Source organism: Apis florea, unplaced genomic scaffold (genome assembly GCF_048593485.1).
Source record: "Apis florea isolate Af1SG1 unplaced genomic scaffold, ASM4859348v1 contig_2897_pilon, whole genome shotgun sequence".
NCBI lineage: Eukaryota > Metazoa > Arthropoda > Insecta > Hymenoptera > Apidae > Apis > Apis florea.
Genome location: NW_028256665.1, coordinates 3297584 through 3316350, shown reverse-complemented (window position 1 = coordinate 3316350; position 18767 = coordinate 3297584). Strand labels below are relative to the sequence as shown.

Sequence of the window (18767 nt, the reverse complement as noted above, 5' to 3'; positions counted from 1 at the left end):
AATTTATTAATAATTATTATACTGATTTATGAGGTTTGACAAAATTATATGAAATAATATTTTTTACATAAATTTTGTGTTTTATGAAATATCTAATGATTCCATTACTGCCATCTAGTGAGCATTATTTGAAATATATACAATATTCTTATTATAAACTCTTGTTATATATTATTAATATTATTAATAATTAATGTAGCTAAAAAATAATTTAAAAATAATTTAAAAAATAATTAAAATATTATTGTTATTTAAATATCATTTTTATTTTAAATTTATAATTTATATTTTAAATTTTGTAATTTTTGTAGTATAATAATATGCATTATTAGATTAATGTTTCGTCAATATTAACAACTTTTACAATTCATTTTTTAAAATAATTATAATTTCAAAAATTATATAAATTTATTTTTAGAATAATTATAAAAATTCAAAATGTGTATAGATTGTAAAAAGTTTTAGACTATTATATAAATTAAATAGACTTTTTGTAAAAATCTGCTATATAGATTTCAAAAATTTTTCATTGTCAAGATCGATATTATAATAGTGAAATATCTCGAAATCGCAAATCTCGCTAAAGACAGTATTATCGCAGTTATCGATCGATGCGAGTCGCGCAATGGTCTTCTTTGATAGTAGTGGTATTCATACTAAGTTCTGACAAAAATTCAAGTGAAAATATCGCATAAAATGTATAAACGGTATAACTCGAAATTTCTCGGGTTAGCCTCGGAGATGTATTTAATAAGTGATATAATTGTACAAATCTTAGAGAAGTTTTATCGAGTAGCTTAGTTGTCGCATTATTCAGAGATGTCTGTGCCTTGAGAAACGGACTGACGGACAGACAGACGTCTCTGTCAAGTTTTTGTGATTCCCGACAAAATGTTGCTGTTTGTAAAATTCGGGAACTCTCCGGAGTGTATTTTATTCTTTATAGTGCTAACATTCTATCAGGTGCGTGATTGTTTTTAAAAAAAGAAACGAATATATAAAAACGTGGTAGTGTTGTCAAAGGTCCTGGAAAACCCTAGGGTCCCGAAAACGAAGTTGGAATTTTCTTTACTTCTAAAAACTTTTGCCAACCACGCCCTAAAAAGGTCGGATTAATGGCATTAGAAAACATGGAATAATTATAAAATCAAGAAACAAAATTGGAATTCTTAGAAAAAAAAAAAAAGGAAGAAAGGTATTGTTTTAGTTCTATTGGTTGGGCACAATTGTTGATCTCTGCCTTATATGCATGAAATATGAGGTTAGGCTTGGATCTTGTATTTGTAGAAACGTGTATTGGAGTAACCACTTGCGAGAAAATTGTAGACATCTGGCGGTGGCGGGCCGAATTACCGCCGGTCGCTGGATCCACACACGTCCGGGGACGTGACAGTGGAGATGTTTTCGTCGCCGGCGTCAGTGGTAGGCGAGCCGTCAGGCTACGACTTTCAGAAAGAAGAGAACATCGCCAAGTGGAAGGGAGTATTTGTCAACTCCCTACGCAAGGTATTCTCTTCGAATCTTATAATACGAAATTTATAATGATTCTGTCTCACTATGCTTCGATGCCCTCGATAAGCTTTCGTCGATTCGTTCTATTGTCATTGTTGCGCGATATGCATGCGAGTATTTTGTGCCCTTTCAGGTTCCACCAAGCTTGTTGTGTCCCAAGAGCGTAACAATAATATTCGATTCTGGGATTCATCTAAATGTTATGTTTCATATACGTCATACGAAATAAATATTTTGGAAATTAACCACTGCATGTTCTTGTAATACAACTTTGTTAAAAACAGTTTGTATCTGTATCTTGAATAAAGGATACTGTTATTTAATATACTAATTATTTTTTTTTTATATGAGAAGTAAGTTATTAATGAAAAATTTATTTGAGAAAGAAGATTTTTTTCAAATCATTAATTATCATATTAAGTATTTTATGTATCTATTTTAATTATCTTCTCAATGATTATTCTTCCACATATATTCTTAAAAATATAATTCAATGATATTTAGAGTATTGTTTAATTATTAAAAAAATGATAATGATTAAATATGGATATAATTATTAAATATTTTATTTTAAATAATTAAATAACTTGAATAACAATAATATCCATGTATCCTAAAATTAATTATTAAATGAATATGATTTAATTATAAACAATATTGCATACACAATATCCTTTATGTCAATAATTATAGTAAATAAGTATGACTAAAAAGGTAACAATTTTAAATCATGGATAATATGTTTGTTTTTTTTAAATCTTCTAAATAATCTTTTTCTTCTATATGATAACTATTATAATAATAGATAATTAATGTAAAATAGGTATTAGAGCAAGTACATCCTAGTCTTGAAGCACGACAAGATGCCTTAGACTATGTTGAGAGTTTAATCTTAAGGCTGTTGGGAATGCTGTGTGGTCATCCTCCACCGCATACACCTCAAGATGTGGAAGAAAGAGTAAGACGTACATTTCCCACACCTATTGATAGATGGGCACTCAGAGATGCAAGAGATGCCTTGGAAAAGGGAAAAAAGAAATCACCATTAGTTCTTCCAGTTGACAAAATCCATCAATTATTACAAAAAGTAATAAAATATACTAAATTTATTTTATGCATATTTTTATATATTCACAAATATAGTTTTTTATTTTTATATTAACAGGAAGTATTACAACAAAAAATTGATTTACAAGTTAGTCTTTTTGTGGTAGGAGTTTTGGAATATATTTCTGCAGATATTTTGAAGGTTGGTAAAGGCTATCATTAATTATTTTTGTCAATATTTTATTTCTATTAATAATGTCTCAAGCTCTTATATTTTTTATTGTTTATTAATATTGCTTATTAACATTAACTCCTGAAAATCTTTAAGACTATTTTCTCTTCAGTTAGCTGGAAATTATGTCAAGAACATACGTCATGTGGAGATATCTTGTGAAGATATAAGGGTTGCAATGTGTGCTGATATGGTAATGTTAATTTTTAAAAAGCATATTTATGCCATTTTTGTATTAAATGTATCAATAATTACATTACAATTGATAAATAATTAATTATTTCTTAATAGGTATTAATGGACTTATTTTATCAAGATGATTATGCAGAAGGTCCACAAAGTGGTTTAGGTGCAGTTGTTTCACAAACTTATGAAGAATCTGTTCGGGATCTTATACATGATGAACGTCATTATTTACGTGAACTTCATATGATAATTAAGGTAAAATAATTGATTTAGTAAAAAAATTTAAACTAAATGAAAAATAATGTTCTCTCTTTTTTAAATAGGTATTTCGGGAAGAAATTGCAAAATTAGCACAAGATAAATCTGAAATTGAAATACTTTTTAGTAATATTATGGATATTTATGAAGTTACTGTAACATTACTTGGTAGTTTAGAAGATATAATGGAAATTACAGAAGAAAAACAAACACCTACAGTTGGCTCATGTTTTGAAGAATTAGCAGAAGCAGCAGAATTTGATGTTTATATAAAGTATGTATAGAATTATTAATTAATAATATAATCGGTTAAAATTATTAATGCAAATTTTAATATTAGATATGCAAAAGATATTAATAGTCCGGCTTGTCGAGAAGTTTTAACGAATTTATTATCGAGACCTGAAGCTAATGCTGCATTAAGAGCAGCAGGACATGGTTTTAAAGAAGCTGTCAAATATTATTTGCCAAAACTTTTATTACAACCAGTATGGCATTGTTTTTTGTATTTTCATTATATAAAGGTATATTTTATAAAAAATAATTTTATAGTTATATATTATTATATATATTATTCTAATAATTGAATAATATTTTTTATTATTTAGGTATTACAGAAACGTACACCAAATATAGAAGATGGTGAAACATTGGAACAAGTACAAGGTCTTTTAAGTCCACTTCAAATGGAATTATTACAATCTACAGCGAGTCTTCCAAAAAAAGATACAGGTTTACGAATGCAGAGTAGAGCAAGAAGGCAAGCAGCATTAGAAAAAACTAGTGAATTACAAAAAACTGTTGATGGTTGGGATCAAAGAGATGTTGGACAATCTTGTAATGAATTTATACGTGGTATGAAAAATATATATATATATAATTATTATTTTTTTATTATTTGTATAAATTATATAAATTAATAACAGTATATTTTCTATATATTTTTTATATAGAGGACATGTTGGGAAAAGTAAGTAATGGAAGAAGACTAACAGAACGAAGAGCGCTTCTTTTCGATGGTTTGTTAGTTCTTTGTAAACCAAGTGGTGGTAAAAGGGTTAGCGTTACCGTTGCAGCTGTTGGTGTGGTGGGTCATCCAGCTCACCAAGGTGAACTGCGCTTAAAAGAAAGATTTTTTATTAGAAAAGTGGATATTATTGATAGAGAGGATACTGAAGGTAAAAAATATTATTATAATCTCAATATTTTTTAAATTTTAATTTTATATTTAATAATAAAATATATATAATTATTTTTCAGAATTAAAAAATGCCTTTGAAATTGCACCAAGGGACCACCCTAATGTTATTCTTGTTGCCAAATCCGTCGAAGATAAAAATAGTTGGATGGCGGATCTTGTAATGTTGAATACAAAGAGTATGTTAGAAAGAACTTTGGACAGTATCCTTTTAGATGAGGAAAGGAAACATCCTTTAAAGTTACCTCCACCACATTTATACAAATTTGCCGAACAGGATAGTTCAGAAAATATTGTTTTAGAAGCGAGAGAAAATGGAGGTGTACTATTAATTAAAGGCGCAACTTTGGTTAAATTGGTAGAAAGATTAACTTATCATATATATGCTGATCCAGCTTTTGTACGAACATTCCTTACTACTTATAGGTACATAAATATTTTAAAATTTATATAACATTTTATTAAATTTTATTATTAAATTAATTTTTTACAAATTTTTATTCTCTTTTTGTAGGAGTTTTTGCTCACCACAGGAACTATTGACTTTATTAATAGAAAGATTCGATATACCGGATCCATCATTAGTTTATGGTGAGGAAGAAAAATCTTCTGGTTGTAAAACAACTGTTAGGGAAGATTGGAAAAGATATAGAAAAGAATTTTGTCAACCTGTTCAATTCAGAGTTTTAAATGTTTTAAGACATTGGGTTTGTAATTTTAATATAGTTATTTTAAATTATTATAATTTTATAATATTTATTTAAATATTTTTTATATCAGGTTGATCATCATTTTTATGATTTCGAACGCGATAGAAATCTCTTAGAAAGATTACAATCATTTTTAGACACAGTAAGTGGAAAATCAATGAGAAAATGGGTAGATTCAGTAATAAAAATTGTGCAAAGAAAATGTGAACCTTCAGAACAACGACCTATTACGTTTAGCTTTGAACGATCTCCACCACCTATTGAGTGGCATTTAAAAGTTCCTGAAGAAGAATGGGGAATATTAACGGTAATATATTATAAATATAATTAATATTATTTATACTATGTAGAAAAATAAATCACTTTTTAATTATTATAGTTACATCCAATTGAATTAGCAAGACAATTAACTTTACTAGAGTTTGAGTTGTATAGAACTGTAAAACCTTCAGAATTAGTTGGATCAGTATGGACTAAGAAAGATAAAGAGAAAACATCACCTAATTTACTAAAAATGATAAAGCACACAACAAATGTATGTAATATTTCATCTTACATATTTTAAATTTAAAAAAAATTTAATTAATTTTTAATTTTTATAGTTTACACGGTGGCTGGAAAAAACAATAGTAGAAACTGAAAATTTAGAAGAGAGAGTCGCAATTGTATCGCGAGCAATTGAAATTATGATGGTGCTTCAAGATCTTAATAACTTTAATGGTGTATTAGCAATTGTTAGCGCAATGGGATCTGCATCCGTTTTTAGGTTAAAATTTACATTTCAAGTATGTTCTTATGTTAAAATTTTTAATTAATTTTAATACATAAGAAGTAAATAAATTTTATTATATTTATAGCAAATACCAGCACGATTGGAAAAAGCTCTCGAAGAAGCTCGAGAACTAAATAATGGTCATTTTAGAAAATATCAAGAAAAATTACGATCTATTAATCCACCTTGTGTACCATTTTTTGGTAAATAATGAGGAATAAAATCTAATTGTTAAATTTTTTTAATTTGATTAAATTTTTATAAATAAATTTTTATAGGCATGTACCTGACCAACATCTTACACATTGAAGAAGGTAATCCGGATTATCTACGAGGAAGTCCAGAACTTATAAATTTTAGTAAACGGCGAAAAGTAGCAGAAATAACTGGAGAAATTCAGCAGTATCAAAATCAGCCGTATTGTCTTTTAGTGGAGCCTAGAATAAGACATTTTATTGAGAATTTATCACCTTTTGATCCTAATATGAAAGAAGCTGATATAAGCAATTATTTGTATAATAAAAGTTTAGAAGTAGAACCCAGAGGTTGTAGACAACCTCCTAGAGTCGTAAGTTCTTTTTAAATTGTTAGAGTACAGCATATAATAATATCATCTATACTAATTATTGTTTTTATAGTCTCGTAAATGGCCGGACTTAAATTTAAAATCACCAGGCATTAAAGCTAGAAGTTTAAGCGGCAAATTACCAGCTCCATTGCAAGCTGTAGCTTCAAGTGTAAGATTACACGATCCTCCTCCGGAAGCTCCACCACCAGAATTACCAGAAACTCCTCCACATACTTCACATATTATAGTTTCTCATGTAGGGGACCACACTGTCTTTGCACCTGTACTACTAGGAGGTTCGTATGCCATGATACTGAATTTAGCATGCGCTTTTTACAAATTTTATTTCTTTTAAATAAAATTATTTTTATTTTGTTATGTAGTATGCTTAGGTAGATAGTAGATGTATGTTACTATTAATACAGGTACAGCTCAACCTCCAGGTTCACCAGGTCCTCTCAGTATGTCGGGACTTTCGATCAGCTCACCAGGTAGCAGTCCACAGTTAGGATCACCTGGTCATTTGCCAGTTCCGCATCATCAACCACAGAATCATTTTGGCTTTAATTCCGGTACAATAGGTGTAATGGGAGCTTTAACTGGTATGCCATCATCAAGTGGAAGTCCTAGTGCTGCTATGCCACCTCCTCCTTCTCCTAGCCACATACCTCCTATTCAACCTCCGCCTCCTTTGCCACCAAGATCTCATAGGAAACGAGAAAGTTCTATTAGTGAATCACCGCAACAGGTAAATTATTAAAAAAAGTTCTTTTAATTTATTTTTTGTTTAAATTATATACTTTATATTATAACATGTTTTGTATCATTTATTTTTGGATATATAGGCGAGACAAGCTCCAAATGCACCAATACTTCCTCCACGAGATGGTACGTCTCCACCACCATTACCGCCACGAAAAGATTTACCTCCGGTGATGTTACCACCTCGCCTTCCTACAACGTTAAATCCAAATTGTTCAGCGCTACTCGCTAGGCGGAATTCGACGTTGGAGAACACGTGTTCGAGTACTGTTCATCCACGAAGGCATATGTCTTTCAATGGGCCCAGTCCTACAAAACTTCCACCTACGCAACCTAATGGTAAAAATATTAGATTATATTAAGAATTTTCTCATGAAAATCTTTATACGACTTATATCTTAAATTTTATACTTTAATATTAAATTTTTCAAATATACCTTGCATATAATTGTTTCATTATAATTTTTTTACAATATTTATAATGAATTTCAGGATCGGTAACACCAAGACTACCGCCAAAACCATTGCCGGGACGTCCACCAACTACCATGTTTAATTTCAATGCTCCTCCTGGATCTAGTTAAGTGTTACATCTTCCTACCTCTTACCTAAATTAAATCGCATCTTTTGGAATTTAGAAATCGAGATTTAGTCCACTCAGAAGGATTAGTCAAGTCGGATATTTTGCTTGTATAGTATATTTTACAAATTCATACTGTTTACGTAACATTTTTACAAGAAAATTTCATAGGAATGCATTTAAAGTTCCATATTAATGTATTTACCACAATTTTTTAGCCAAATATTTGAAGCATAATTGGTAAATGCATTGATGCGAGAGAGCAATTCAACGAAAATTTTATCGTGATATAGCTTGTACGTGATGAGATGCTGTTACATTCCTTTTTACAATTTGTCTTTTTAACATATGACATATTTTTATTGAAAGTTTATTTTTCGAAAGGATATAGAATGTTTTATCGCATATAGTATATTTTTAGAGGTTTTTTTACCAAATGACTATATAGTGACTATATAGTAAATATAAGGCTTTATATCCTGTTCGATTGAATAAACTAAGTTGAAGCCATTCATCTTTGAAAGATATCTAAAAATGAAATTTGTACAGTTTTCCTAACTAAAAAAAAAATATATATATATATATATCAATCTCTGTTGTTCAAATCTACAAAATATTTTTATAAATTAACAGAAGAGAATTGCTTTGATAATTTTGCATATCTGAATCATATATCGCAATATAATGCATGTTAGTTCTAATACACATACTGATAAAAATAAGCAAAGAATAACCAAAATTATTTCTGCAATAATATAGGGGCGAAAACATTTATTTAAAAAAAAATATTTTACCTAATAAATAACTTTATCACACGTATGCATGCGTATACACGTGTATGTGTGTGTATATATACACTTTTTTCTACGAAATGCCCAAAAAAATGTAAATTTAGCACAAAAGCAATAATATTACAAGAATATATGTTATTATAAGATGGATCGCTACAAATGATTTTATTCGTAGAAAATTTAGAATAAAAAAAGCAAATAAGAAAACATGAAGATTCTTTCTCATTTTTAAAATTATGAAATGATGAATTACATTTTTATGATTTGCCATTTAAACGCCTATAACAATATATTTTTGAAAAAGGTGTAGATGATTGTATAAATAGGATAAATATTGCATATTATATAAACAGATTGAGGAATGTAGGATACATTTCATCGCATTCGTTTACTAGAATTATGGCTAATAAATTTTAAGTTCATGTGTCCGTCAGATCCGGAGATCTGACTGAATGGACTATGTATCGATTTCAGTCATCCGAATGGTCTCCTTTTCTTTAAAACAAGAAAAAAGTAAAAAAAAAAGATCCCTATCTATCCCTCAACACAACTGTGATACACTTTTAGATTTTAAAAAGGAAGCAGAAGACGCAAGAAAGTGCAGTATGGAATGAATTATATGCCAATATGCATATAGAATTATACATATAAATCGTGAATCAATAGCAAAAAAAAAGTAAATATGTACATGTATATTATTATAAATATATTCTATAGTAATTATTGTAATAATGTCAAGCATAAAATGGAGAATGAAATATTGAAATTATGTACAATAAAGAGTATATTGTGTAAATTTTGAGAAAATCCTTTGTCCTTCACATTATTAAATATTTAACAGCTAAATGATAACAAGCAATAGAAATACAATTCGGCTATCATTTATATTTTTTATTAATCAGTACTTTCGTTCTTCTATTATGTAATATTGTGATTTAAAAATTATTTTATAGAAATATAATTATAGAAAATAGAATATCATATTCAATTATAAAAGAGATTTTTTTAATTACGTATATATTAATACTGAAAGTATTATATAAGTCACACATTTAGTCAAATGTTAAAAATTTTTAAAATGATTTTCTTTGAAAATCATATATATCTTTGATATATCTTTGAAAAGTATTGATATACGTTTGGCATTTATTACAACATCACATATTAATTTGATTGTTTTTTGTTTCTTGTTCGCATATTTTATGCAATTTTTTAAAATATCACAATTAATGTTCTATTTATTTGTACTTGTTATTCCGATATTTATATAGGATTTTGCTATCGTAAATATTATTTATATAACGATATAAGTAAGTAGTTTTTGTACAAATAAGCGAGGCATTTAAAAAATATTTTTTAAGTATCTCAAGAAAATAATATAATCTATATATCTATGAATCTATTTTAAAATCATGTTACCTCCCACACAGTCGAACCGTCACTGTTTCTATTGTGTCTGGAAGCTATATCAACATGGGCATCTAAGCCATCGCTTAATTTACTAAAGCGTCTTGCCCAGCTACCTCTACCACCACCTGCAGCTCTTCCAATGCTACCTGCTTCTCTAAGCATCGATAAAATATCATCATCATCTTCTCTACTTTTTATACCTTTTTCATACTTAGCCTCTTGAGCAAGTAAACGTTCTCGTTGAAGTTGGGTTGCCAAAGAACGAGGCACGGCTGGTATTACATAACTCATTATGCCAGTTAAAGCGAAAACAATATGTTCAAAAACAACAACGAAGGCTAAACGAGCTGCGAAAACATGCCAATATTGCGGGCTTAGTCCATATGGATCGTTAGCATGGTCCGGTCCATTTCTGTAACCTCTGTATTGACAAGTTTCCGGATGATTAGTATCCATATCGCTTTTCATGTCATCTCGATAATCTGATGTATTAAATTCTGATAGAGAACTATCAATGTAACCCACTAAATCCTCCGTGGGTGAGTAAACGATAGCATATACGCTACGAGGGATGAAATCTGACGTGTATGCAATAACGAATGCATTCGATACTACAGCAACGTAAGTTACTCCACGTAATATACCGTACCAAGCTCCTATATCTTGTACTCTTTCTGCTAATGGTCTTCTCGCTTCTTTTACCATTTTATATGCATCTAGTCGTATTTCAGCTATATTGTTTAATAACGCAAACAATGGCGCTAACGGGAATGCAGCGACGAACAAAGTCACAAATCCATATTGTAAAATCATTTCCAAATATTCATCAAAGAGTGCCAGTCTTCCAGGATCTTGCAACTGATAATCTTTCTCCCAGTAAGTATACGGTCTGCCATGATCTTTCGTAGCAGCAATATGATTTCTTTTACGCCACCAATTCCACATTTTTGGTGATAATATTTCTACAAAATTATTGAAACATTGCTTGCCTACCATTATAATAGCAAGTTGTATACAAAGTTCCGACAAACATCCAGCTGGATCGCACACGTCCGTTTTTATACGAGAAAATTCTGTAGCTCTTGCATCAGCATCTCCAGGATGAACATAAAACCTCCCTTTAAAGAAGGCTATATAAATGAGAGATGAATAGAAATTGACAAATTCGAACAAAAATATCTTGAATGTAAAACTGGATTCGTATTCAGTCTGTGTTCTAGGATTTTCCATGTTCACCATCCATCGTGCTAAACGATGATACACTCGTGTAAGGATCATAATAATCACTAAATTAATAAGGGCAGCAGTCATAGAAGTGAAAATCTTTGCATGCTTTTGTAAAAATGGACCTCCACCTTCATAAAATACGGATACTAACGATATTCGAGAAATAATAGTTCCCAGTACAGCACCCAAAACAACGCATATCTAAATATAAATTTATTATTTAAAATTTATTGCAATAAATATCACGAGATATATAATTACCATAAAAAATACTATAGAACCCGTGGCACAAGAACGTAAAGCCTTAGACCATACTGGTAAATAAGGTTCTCTTTCTCTAGTCACAGGATTTATTCGAAATGTTTTTACTGTAGTTTCAAATTCAGGTCGAGGCTCTTCTTCGCTTTCAACATTTTGAAGATCCCATTCCCAAATTATTACAGCTTGTCTTCGTTTCCATAATTCAAGAAATGTTGTGGCTAAAACATTAAAAAAAATAAAAAATATTCTTTATGATATTAAATTATGTATTAATAGCATACCCCAAAATGACATAAAAATAGCAAAGAAGACAGTAGCAGGATTATCGAATAAATAAGTTAATTTTGAAAATAAGCAGGATTCGCCGAGTCTTTGATAGCTACATGCTTTATCGCAGACAGGACATAAAGTAATATTTCCTAAGAGAAATGATTTTTGTTAGTAAAATGAGAAATTATGAAATAAAATTAAAATTGTATAAAATAAAAATACCTGCTATATTATAATCACATATTTCTTTACTCGGTACATTGTCTGGTCCATCCATACTTCCTACGCCATACATAAAACATAAAAGGCCAACAATTGCTGGTGCATATAAACATTTTGTGTAAAATCCTAACCATGCAAAATAAAGAGCTACTTTTTCTCCAAAATATCGTCTGATTAACCATAGAGGTTGTCTTTTGTACCTAGAAAGAAATAGTAAAGATAGAAATATATAAAAATTATTTAATAAAATATAATTACTTATATTCGTAATATTAACATTCATAATATAATTAAATAAACTAAAAAAATGAGTGATAAAATTACCATTGCGAAGGTCTAGCCCATATTAAATATAATAAGTGTCTATCTAAATTTTCACCATTTAATCCAGGTTTGTTATACGGACCCTCGTGCAGAGAATAACAATCAAGATAAGTACCATCTGCTAAAAGTCTTCGGATACCTGCCTTTTCGTGATTTTCATCGTATCGTGCTCTTAATAAAATTTGCATTACTATTAAAGATCTTTGAGCAGGAGTATAAGCTGTATCTCTATCTTTTACTACAAATCTATAACAGTATAATATATATAAGTAAATAAATATTTAATTAATATTTTACATTTTTACCTTTCTTCTCGATCGCCAGAATCAATGCTATCATAAAAACTAGGTTCTTCCGGATACTTCTTCGTATCCCAGGTATGTATTTCTTTTATCCATTGTATCCATCTTTCCCAAAATTTCGGACTTTCTTTTACATCTTCATTGCTTTGCTAATAACAAAATAATATGAATAAATATTAAAATTATTCATTAAAAGATAAAAATTTCCTTTAAAGGACATTATAAATTAGAAAACTACATTGATATAAATATAAGTAATTAAATTTTGAAAAATTTCATAATCTTACCCAAGCTTTAACAGATATAGTGATAAATCTTTTGGTGGGTAATTTCAAATTCATTACTTCAGCATATTGAACCTTAATTTTCCATGGAATGTGCAACTTTAAGAAGTAAGTTTTTCCGTCGAAAGAATTTTCTTTTGGTTCTAATTCTAATTGCAAACCTTCTTTTAATAAATTCTGTTGAAAAACACGTCTTTGCTCCTTTCGACGTGCTTCTAATTCAGTCATTACTCCATTATTTTCTTCGTGATATACCAAAACCATATCAATGCGTCTACGACCGTCTCTGCAAGTAATATATATATATATATATATATAATGTATTATTATATCATATCTAATAACTTATAATAATTAAAATTTATATTAATTGTTATTAATCAAGAAATATTTCTTCCTAAAAGATTATTTGAAAAATTGCATTATTTATAAACTAATTAATTTAACTAAATATTCTTATCAAGGAAATTATAAACTAAGTAATTTATTATTTTAAAATAATATAAATTATTTTAAGATTATTTAAAATGATTTTAAAGTTAATTCTATAAATTTATTTCATATTTATTTATCATAAAATTATTTCAATCATTTCATTTCCAAGTTGTTTTAAGCTTTTTCAGGACATTTTTAAAATTGTATAAAGATTATTTCTATTTTATTTCTTTTATTTCTTTATTTTATTTTTCTGATTTAAGATCATTTTAAAATCATTTATTTAAGATTTTTCAAGATTGTTAAAGATTTTTAAATATCATTTCTATATAATTTGAATTATAATTACTTAAATGTTGTTTAATTTTATTTTAAAATTATTTAGTAGAACAAATAATTTCTTTAAGAAATGAGATTATTAAATATATATTAGGATTCTTTCAAAATAATCTAATAATAAAGAAAATAGATAGCACATAATATCGTTAAATCTAAAATTAAATTAGACACGAACGAAAGGAATCAGGTAAACATATTAAGACATAAAATCGCAATAATCTAATTCGCTGGTCACGCAATAAGAAAATTAATTATATAAACTTTTTTTATACGTCGTGGGTTTTGTAATGTCACATATACATATATTATTTTCTAATAATAATTTCCTTGATAAGAATATTCTTGACTAACTATATTATTTTTGCCTGTTATACATACTGTTATTTTTTTTTTTAAACTATTAATTAAAATATTAAAATTACAACACAACAATAAAATGTCAGAATTAAAATTCTAATCATCAATAAAATTAATTAATTTAATTTTGAGTTTACATTTTTATGAGAAAAAAAAATAAAATCAAATTAATCAAAATAAATCAGAGAAAATTAGTTAAAAAAAATTAATTGATTACGAACTAATGTCATTACAAACCGGAAATAAAGTGTTTCAGTATCTATTTCCGTTTCTGAAGATGAATCCTTTTGTAACAAAGAATCTCTTGGTACATCATTAGAAAATATCGGTGTTCCTGGTAATGGTGGTGTATCTTCTGGTGTCGTTGGTACTGTAAGTTTAGGACCTATGAAGGATAAAAACATCTTCAAACTAATTTAAAACTTGAAAATTCAATATATTAATATTATCTGTAACTAAAATAATCATTCTTTAAATAATTGCCATATACAAGATAAACAAACTTTGTAAAAATATTATTTTTCCAAAGTGCTTTTGAACGTATAAATGAAGTTATCAGCATCTGTTGTATGAAATTTTAATCTGTTAATTATAACTCAAAAATAACTTAAATTAATTAAATAAAACTAATCAACATCCTTTGACCTTGAAGATTCAGATCGTATAAAAAATGTATGCTCAATATCGCGTATGTCATATAAATTTTAAAGTAATATAAAGGGTATAGTAATCATCATCAAAAGTTTCATGTTATATAAAATCAAAAAGGAAGATAATAATAGGAGACACGTGTTGGTTTGACAATGGTCCGATATTCATAAAGTCTTTACGGTTGCGATGAAGTTACGGATACATTATTCATATCTATTATTCGTGACACACTGACATTCATATATATATTGATCGTAGTTTATTGACTTAGGCCTATTTCAACTATAAGGCCAATGTGTAATTGCAAATACTTATTCCGATTATTATATATTGAATTCTTTTCAAGTTCTTAATTAATTTGAATGTTCTTTATACATTTTTTAAATATAAATAGAAAACAAAAAAATTAAAAAACTTTTATATCTCAAATAATTTAAATAAAAAAAGTTAAAGAAAAAAGAAATAGAAGAAAAGAAAAAGAAAAAAATCAAAAAATTTATTTGAATCCTACCAAAAGCGTCCCGAGCAGTCAAATTTGTTCCCGATGAATAAATATTGGTTCTAGATAATTTCTTGTTAACTTTTGGCGATTCATTTGATTGAATACCATTTTTATTCATTTCGTATATCATTTCTTTGTTATTTCCAATTTTTATATTTTTGTTTATAGTAGGAGAATTTGATATTATTGAGGTTGTCGTTTTTTGGGGTGAAGAACTAGTTGATGATGCTTTCGATGGCGAATTCCTCGTTCCTGTTGCATTCACATTCGTTTGAGATTCATTTGAGCTTGATTCGGTAATAATTGTATTGCTAGTAGACAAACTTTGCCGTCTACTGTGATTATTCTAAACAAATAATTTTTATTAATTATATTTTATTCAATATATATTATATTATTTATTAAATTAATAAATGATTTATTATATTATTAAATTATTTGTTTGTTTTTTAATAAAAAAATTAGAATTAATAATGTTTTATTATTTTTCGATAGTTATTTTGTTAGTAACGTCTTCGATTAGTTATGTACATTAATATATTATTCATATTACCTAATTATTATTATGTACTACTACTAATAATTTATTTAATGATACGAGATATTTATTCATAGAAACATTTATCACGTAAATATCATTTGTATTGCATAGCATATTATAGAACAATACGTGACTAGTTTGGTGATCGATTATTTACATACATTTTATTCGAAAGATTCATTGATTAGATCAAGATAAAATAACGATGCAATTTTTAAAATATTCATTGTTTTTATTCATATAATAATATCATTAAAAGTTCATATAGATCTTTTATGTGTAGATCGTAAAATAGATCATAAAATTTATTAATGAGAAAATAAAAAGAAAAAAATAAACAAAAAAGAGAATATAGAAATACGATACCTGTGTTTCATCTTCGACTTGAAGTTCACTATTATCCATTGCGTTCAATTAAATTTAATAAATAATACCAAAAAGTTCTCTGTCATCGATGATATTTAAAAAAAAATGCACATTTCGCGACAATCTTGATCAATGTTGTCATTCTGTATATCCAAATAACAGAATGCTATCTTTTTTAACTAAGAGCAAATTCAATTTTTTCATTTGAATGATATTAATTTATAACACGTTAAAATGTAACACATGAAAATATCAAAATGCCACAACTTTTTATAGAATCATATTATTAATATTGAATGATAATAATTTTATAAATATTTTCATTGGCGATTACAGATTGCAAATTACAGATTGAACAAACAAGAAACTTACTGAATTGTTATATGTAATATTATATCAGAACCGAAAATTCTTTCTTAGAAAGATTAACTATTATGAAATTAAATGCAACCATATTGATCAATAAATGTTTTTTTAACTTATAATTTTATTTCACTTGCTGATCGATCGATAATGTATCGATAGAAAGCGATAAATCGATGAAAAGTTAGATTCCGATTCAATCGACATTTATATGTACAACTCATGATAATCACATCTGATCGTTGTCGAATAAATGGAAATCGATCATAGTTGTCGAGACTGTCGTTTAGCCTTGATTTACCTCTCTTTTTCAATTATGAATGAAATAGCCTGCTATTTTATGATTATCACCTTTTCTAATCCGAAAATATTTTAATGTTTTTAGCCTATCAGAAAAAATATAAATATTCCAGTTTTTCATATTTGATCTTCAAGGTAGATCCATAAATTCGTTGCGCGACATGATATCTTCAGATAATCACGACCTCTATAATTGATATTTCAAAATGTATTTTGTTCATGCATTTGTAGGTACTTCGTCGTATGTTTTTAATCAGAACATTTTATTATATATTATATATTTCTTTTTTATTTAATTTCTGTTTTATTGTTAATTTAATTGTTAATTATTTATATAATTTCATTGTCTTTTGTAATTCTTAGTAAGTCTTGATTAATAATTTCAATCATTAATAATTTATAATTTTAATCGTTGATATATCATTGTCTTATGCATTTACACAATATACATCTCATTATTGGAGAACAATAATTCTAACAAGTAATTGACAATTATTGAGAAAAAATTGACGTTAATTCACAGCATGAAAATCGAAAAAACATAAATCATATCTATAAATTAATTAACACGATAACACACATTTTATAATCTTTGGTTTTTTTTTCGATTATTGTTTACTTGTAATTTCTTTAAAAATTAATCACTTTTATATATACAAACTATTTCTTCATAGGTAGAAATGTTAAAAGCTATTAATACTGTCCATAATCACTAGATAATAATTGTAATCAATTGTGTTTTTTTTTTTGATTTTTAATTATAATCATAATAATGTTTATATTTTTGTCACTTTTTTCAAAATTCTAAAATATTCTTAACTTTTAAACGATGTTTGTGTTAGTCAGATGATGCCGGTAGCTTCCACCGCAATACTGTGACACATACTGACCTCCTCGTGGTAGGATGATACTTATATGTTGCACACATGATCATGCGTATGTTATTTACGAATACTAACTATATACATGCCTTTGCATGAACAGGACATATATCGCAAGCATGGTTCGTATTTCAATATTCTTTTACGTTCAAACTATATATATATATATATATATATACGTAATTTTATACAATTTAGTATACGTAATTTTATTTACAAATGTAACGAATGACAATGAATGTTTCTCATAGATTTGTAATCACATTAATGTATTATATTTCTTAATACCTAATGGACTTTTACAAGATATAATTTTTTAAATCATTTTGGATTGAATATCTTTCCATTTATACGATATATTATTTATATTATGTAAGTACAAATATAATGTTCACACATACATATTAACACATAATATTCAACTTATATTCTATACGTTGCATGACATATATTAGTTTGCGTTTACGTATGAACGACATGGCATGTCACACGTAAAAGATCATCAAAGATTTTAACCCTGCAGGTATGCAATATAAGAGAAATACACGGGACAATGAGGTTTTCGAATCTCTATGGTTACTGAATAAGCACAACATATGTTACGTATTACGATGTGGTTCTTTTATGAACTTGAAATACCAACAGAAAGATGAGCATAAGTTCACACGCACATCGACACTTAAGAATAATGAACTTTGCTATATATAACGAATAGTGCTTTTTCTTATTATTATGCTTAGTTATAATTTTTTCTAATAATTATGTTATGAAAAGTTTTTTATTTTTTTATCTTTTAGAATATAGAATATCTACTATTTTTATATCATACATTTTTCATGTAAAAATAATTATATAAATAATTATAAAATGGAAAATTTATAAAATGTTAAACTAATAATTAAAAGATGTATTTTTTTCGGATTAATTCAATTTCTTTATTACCAAAATATCATTGTCCTAAATTATAATATCCTAACAATATGTTGACCTAGTGATATATGATTATATATATATATATATTTTTTTTTAAATAATATAGAAATAGACTTTAAATAGACTTTAAATAATAGTCTTTGTATCTAGCTTAGTAAAAAGTAATCAATAGGAAAACTGTCT

General features: G+C 27.3%; 2 protein-coding genes and 1 long non-coding RNA gene across 10 annotated transcripts; 2 read left to right on the top strand and 1 right to left on the bottom strand.

Moving 5' to 3' along the window:
• Nucleotides 1-602: 602 nt before the first annotated feature.
• Nucleotides 603-9412, top strand: Sos (Son of sevenless). 3 transcript variants are annotated; one of them, XM_086907759.1, is made up of 22 exons: nt 638-963; nt 1024-1195; nt 1288-1506; nt 2336-2599; nt 2678-2761; nt 2904-2984; nt 3083-3232; nt 3301-3509; nt 3576-3759; nt 3844-4090; nt 4189-4413; nt 4496-4859; nt 4948-5140; nt 5214-5450; nt 5523-5678; nt 5746-5928; nt 6001-6118; nt 6194-6483; nt 6554-6779; nt 6909-7231; nt 7329-7584; nt 7738-9412. In XM_086907759.1, the coding sequence occupies exons 3-22, from the start codon at nt 1399-1401 to the stop codon at nt 7827-7829; spliced, it is 3990 nt and encodes a 1329-aa protein (XP_086763885.1). In that variant the 5' UTR covers nt 638-963; nt 1024-1195; nt 1288-1398; the 3' UTR covers nt 7830-9412. The 3 variants fall into 3 exon arrangements, with proteins under 3 accessions (XP_086763886.1, XP_086763885.1, XP_031773391.1); XM_031917531.2 differs by adding an exon at nt 1646-1711 and having other exon boundaries at nt 638-1195; nt 7738-9405; XM_086907760.1 differs by having other exon boundaries at nt 603-1195; nt 6927-7231.
• On the bottom strand, nt 7737-17657 carry LOC100866390 (anoctamin-4). Of its 6 annotated transcripts, none has more exons than XM_086907767.1 (11): nt 16108-17657; nt 15210-15546; nt 14285-14432; nt 12920-13202; nt 12636-12781; nt 12331-12576; nt 12007-12206; nt 11796-11933; nt 11515-11732; nt 10227-11454; nt 7737-7853 (listed from the first exon to the last, which is right to left on the bottom strand). In XM_086907767.1, the coding sequence occupies exons 1-11, from the start codon at nt 16144-16146 to the stop codon at nt 7843-7845; spliced, it is 2994 nt and encodes a 997-aa protein (XP_086763893.1). In that variant the 5' UTR covers nt 16147-17657; the 3' UTR covers nt 7737-7842. The 6 variants fall into 6 exon arrangements, with proteins under 6 accessions (XP_086763893.1, XP_086763892.1, XP_086763888.1 ...); XM_086907766.1 differs by lacking the exon at nt 7737-7853 and adding an exon at nt 7926-8353; XM_086907762.1 differs by lacking the exon at nt 7737-7853 and having other exon boundaries at nt 9308-11454.
• Nucleotides 17613-18576, top strand: LOC147657731 (uncharacterized). Its single transcript, XR_015291957.1, has 3 exons — nt 17613-17773; nt 17903-18023; nt 18175-18576. It is a non-coding gene; the product is annotated as an uncharacterized LOC147657731 (long non-coding RNA).
• Nucleotides 18577-18767: the final 191 nt, after the last annotated feature.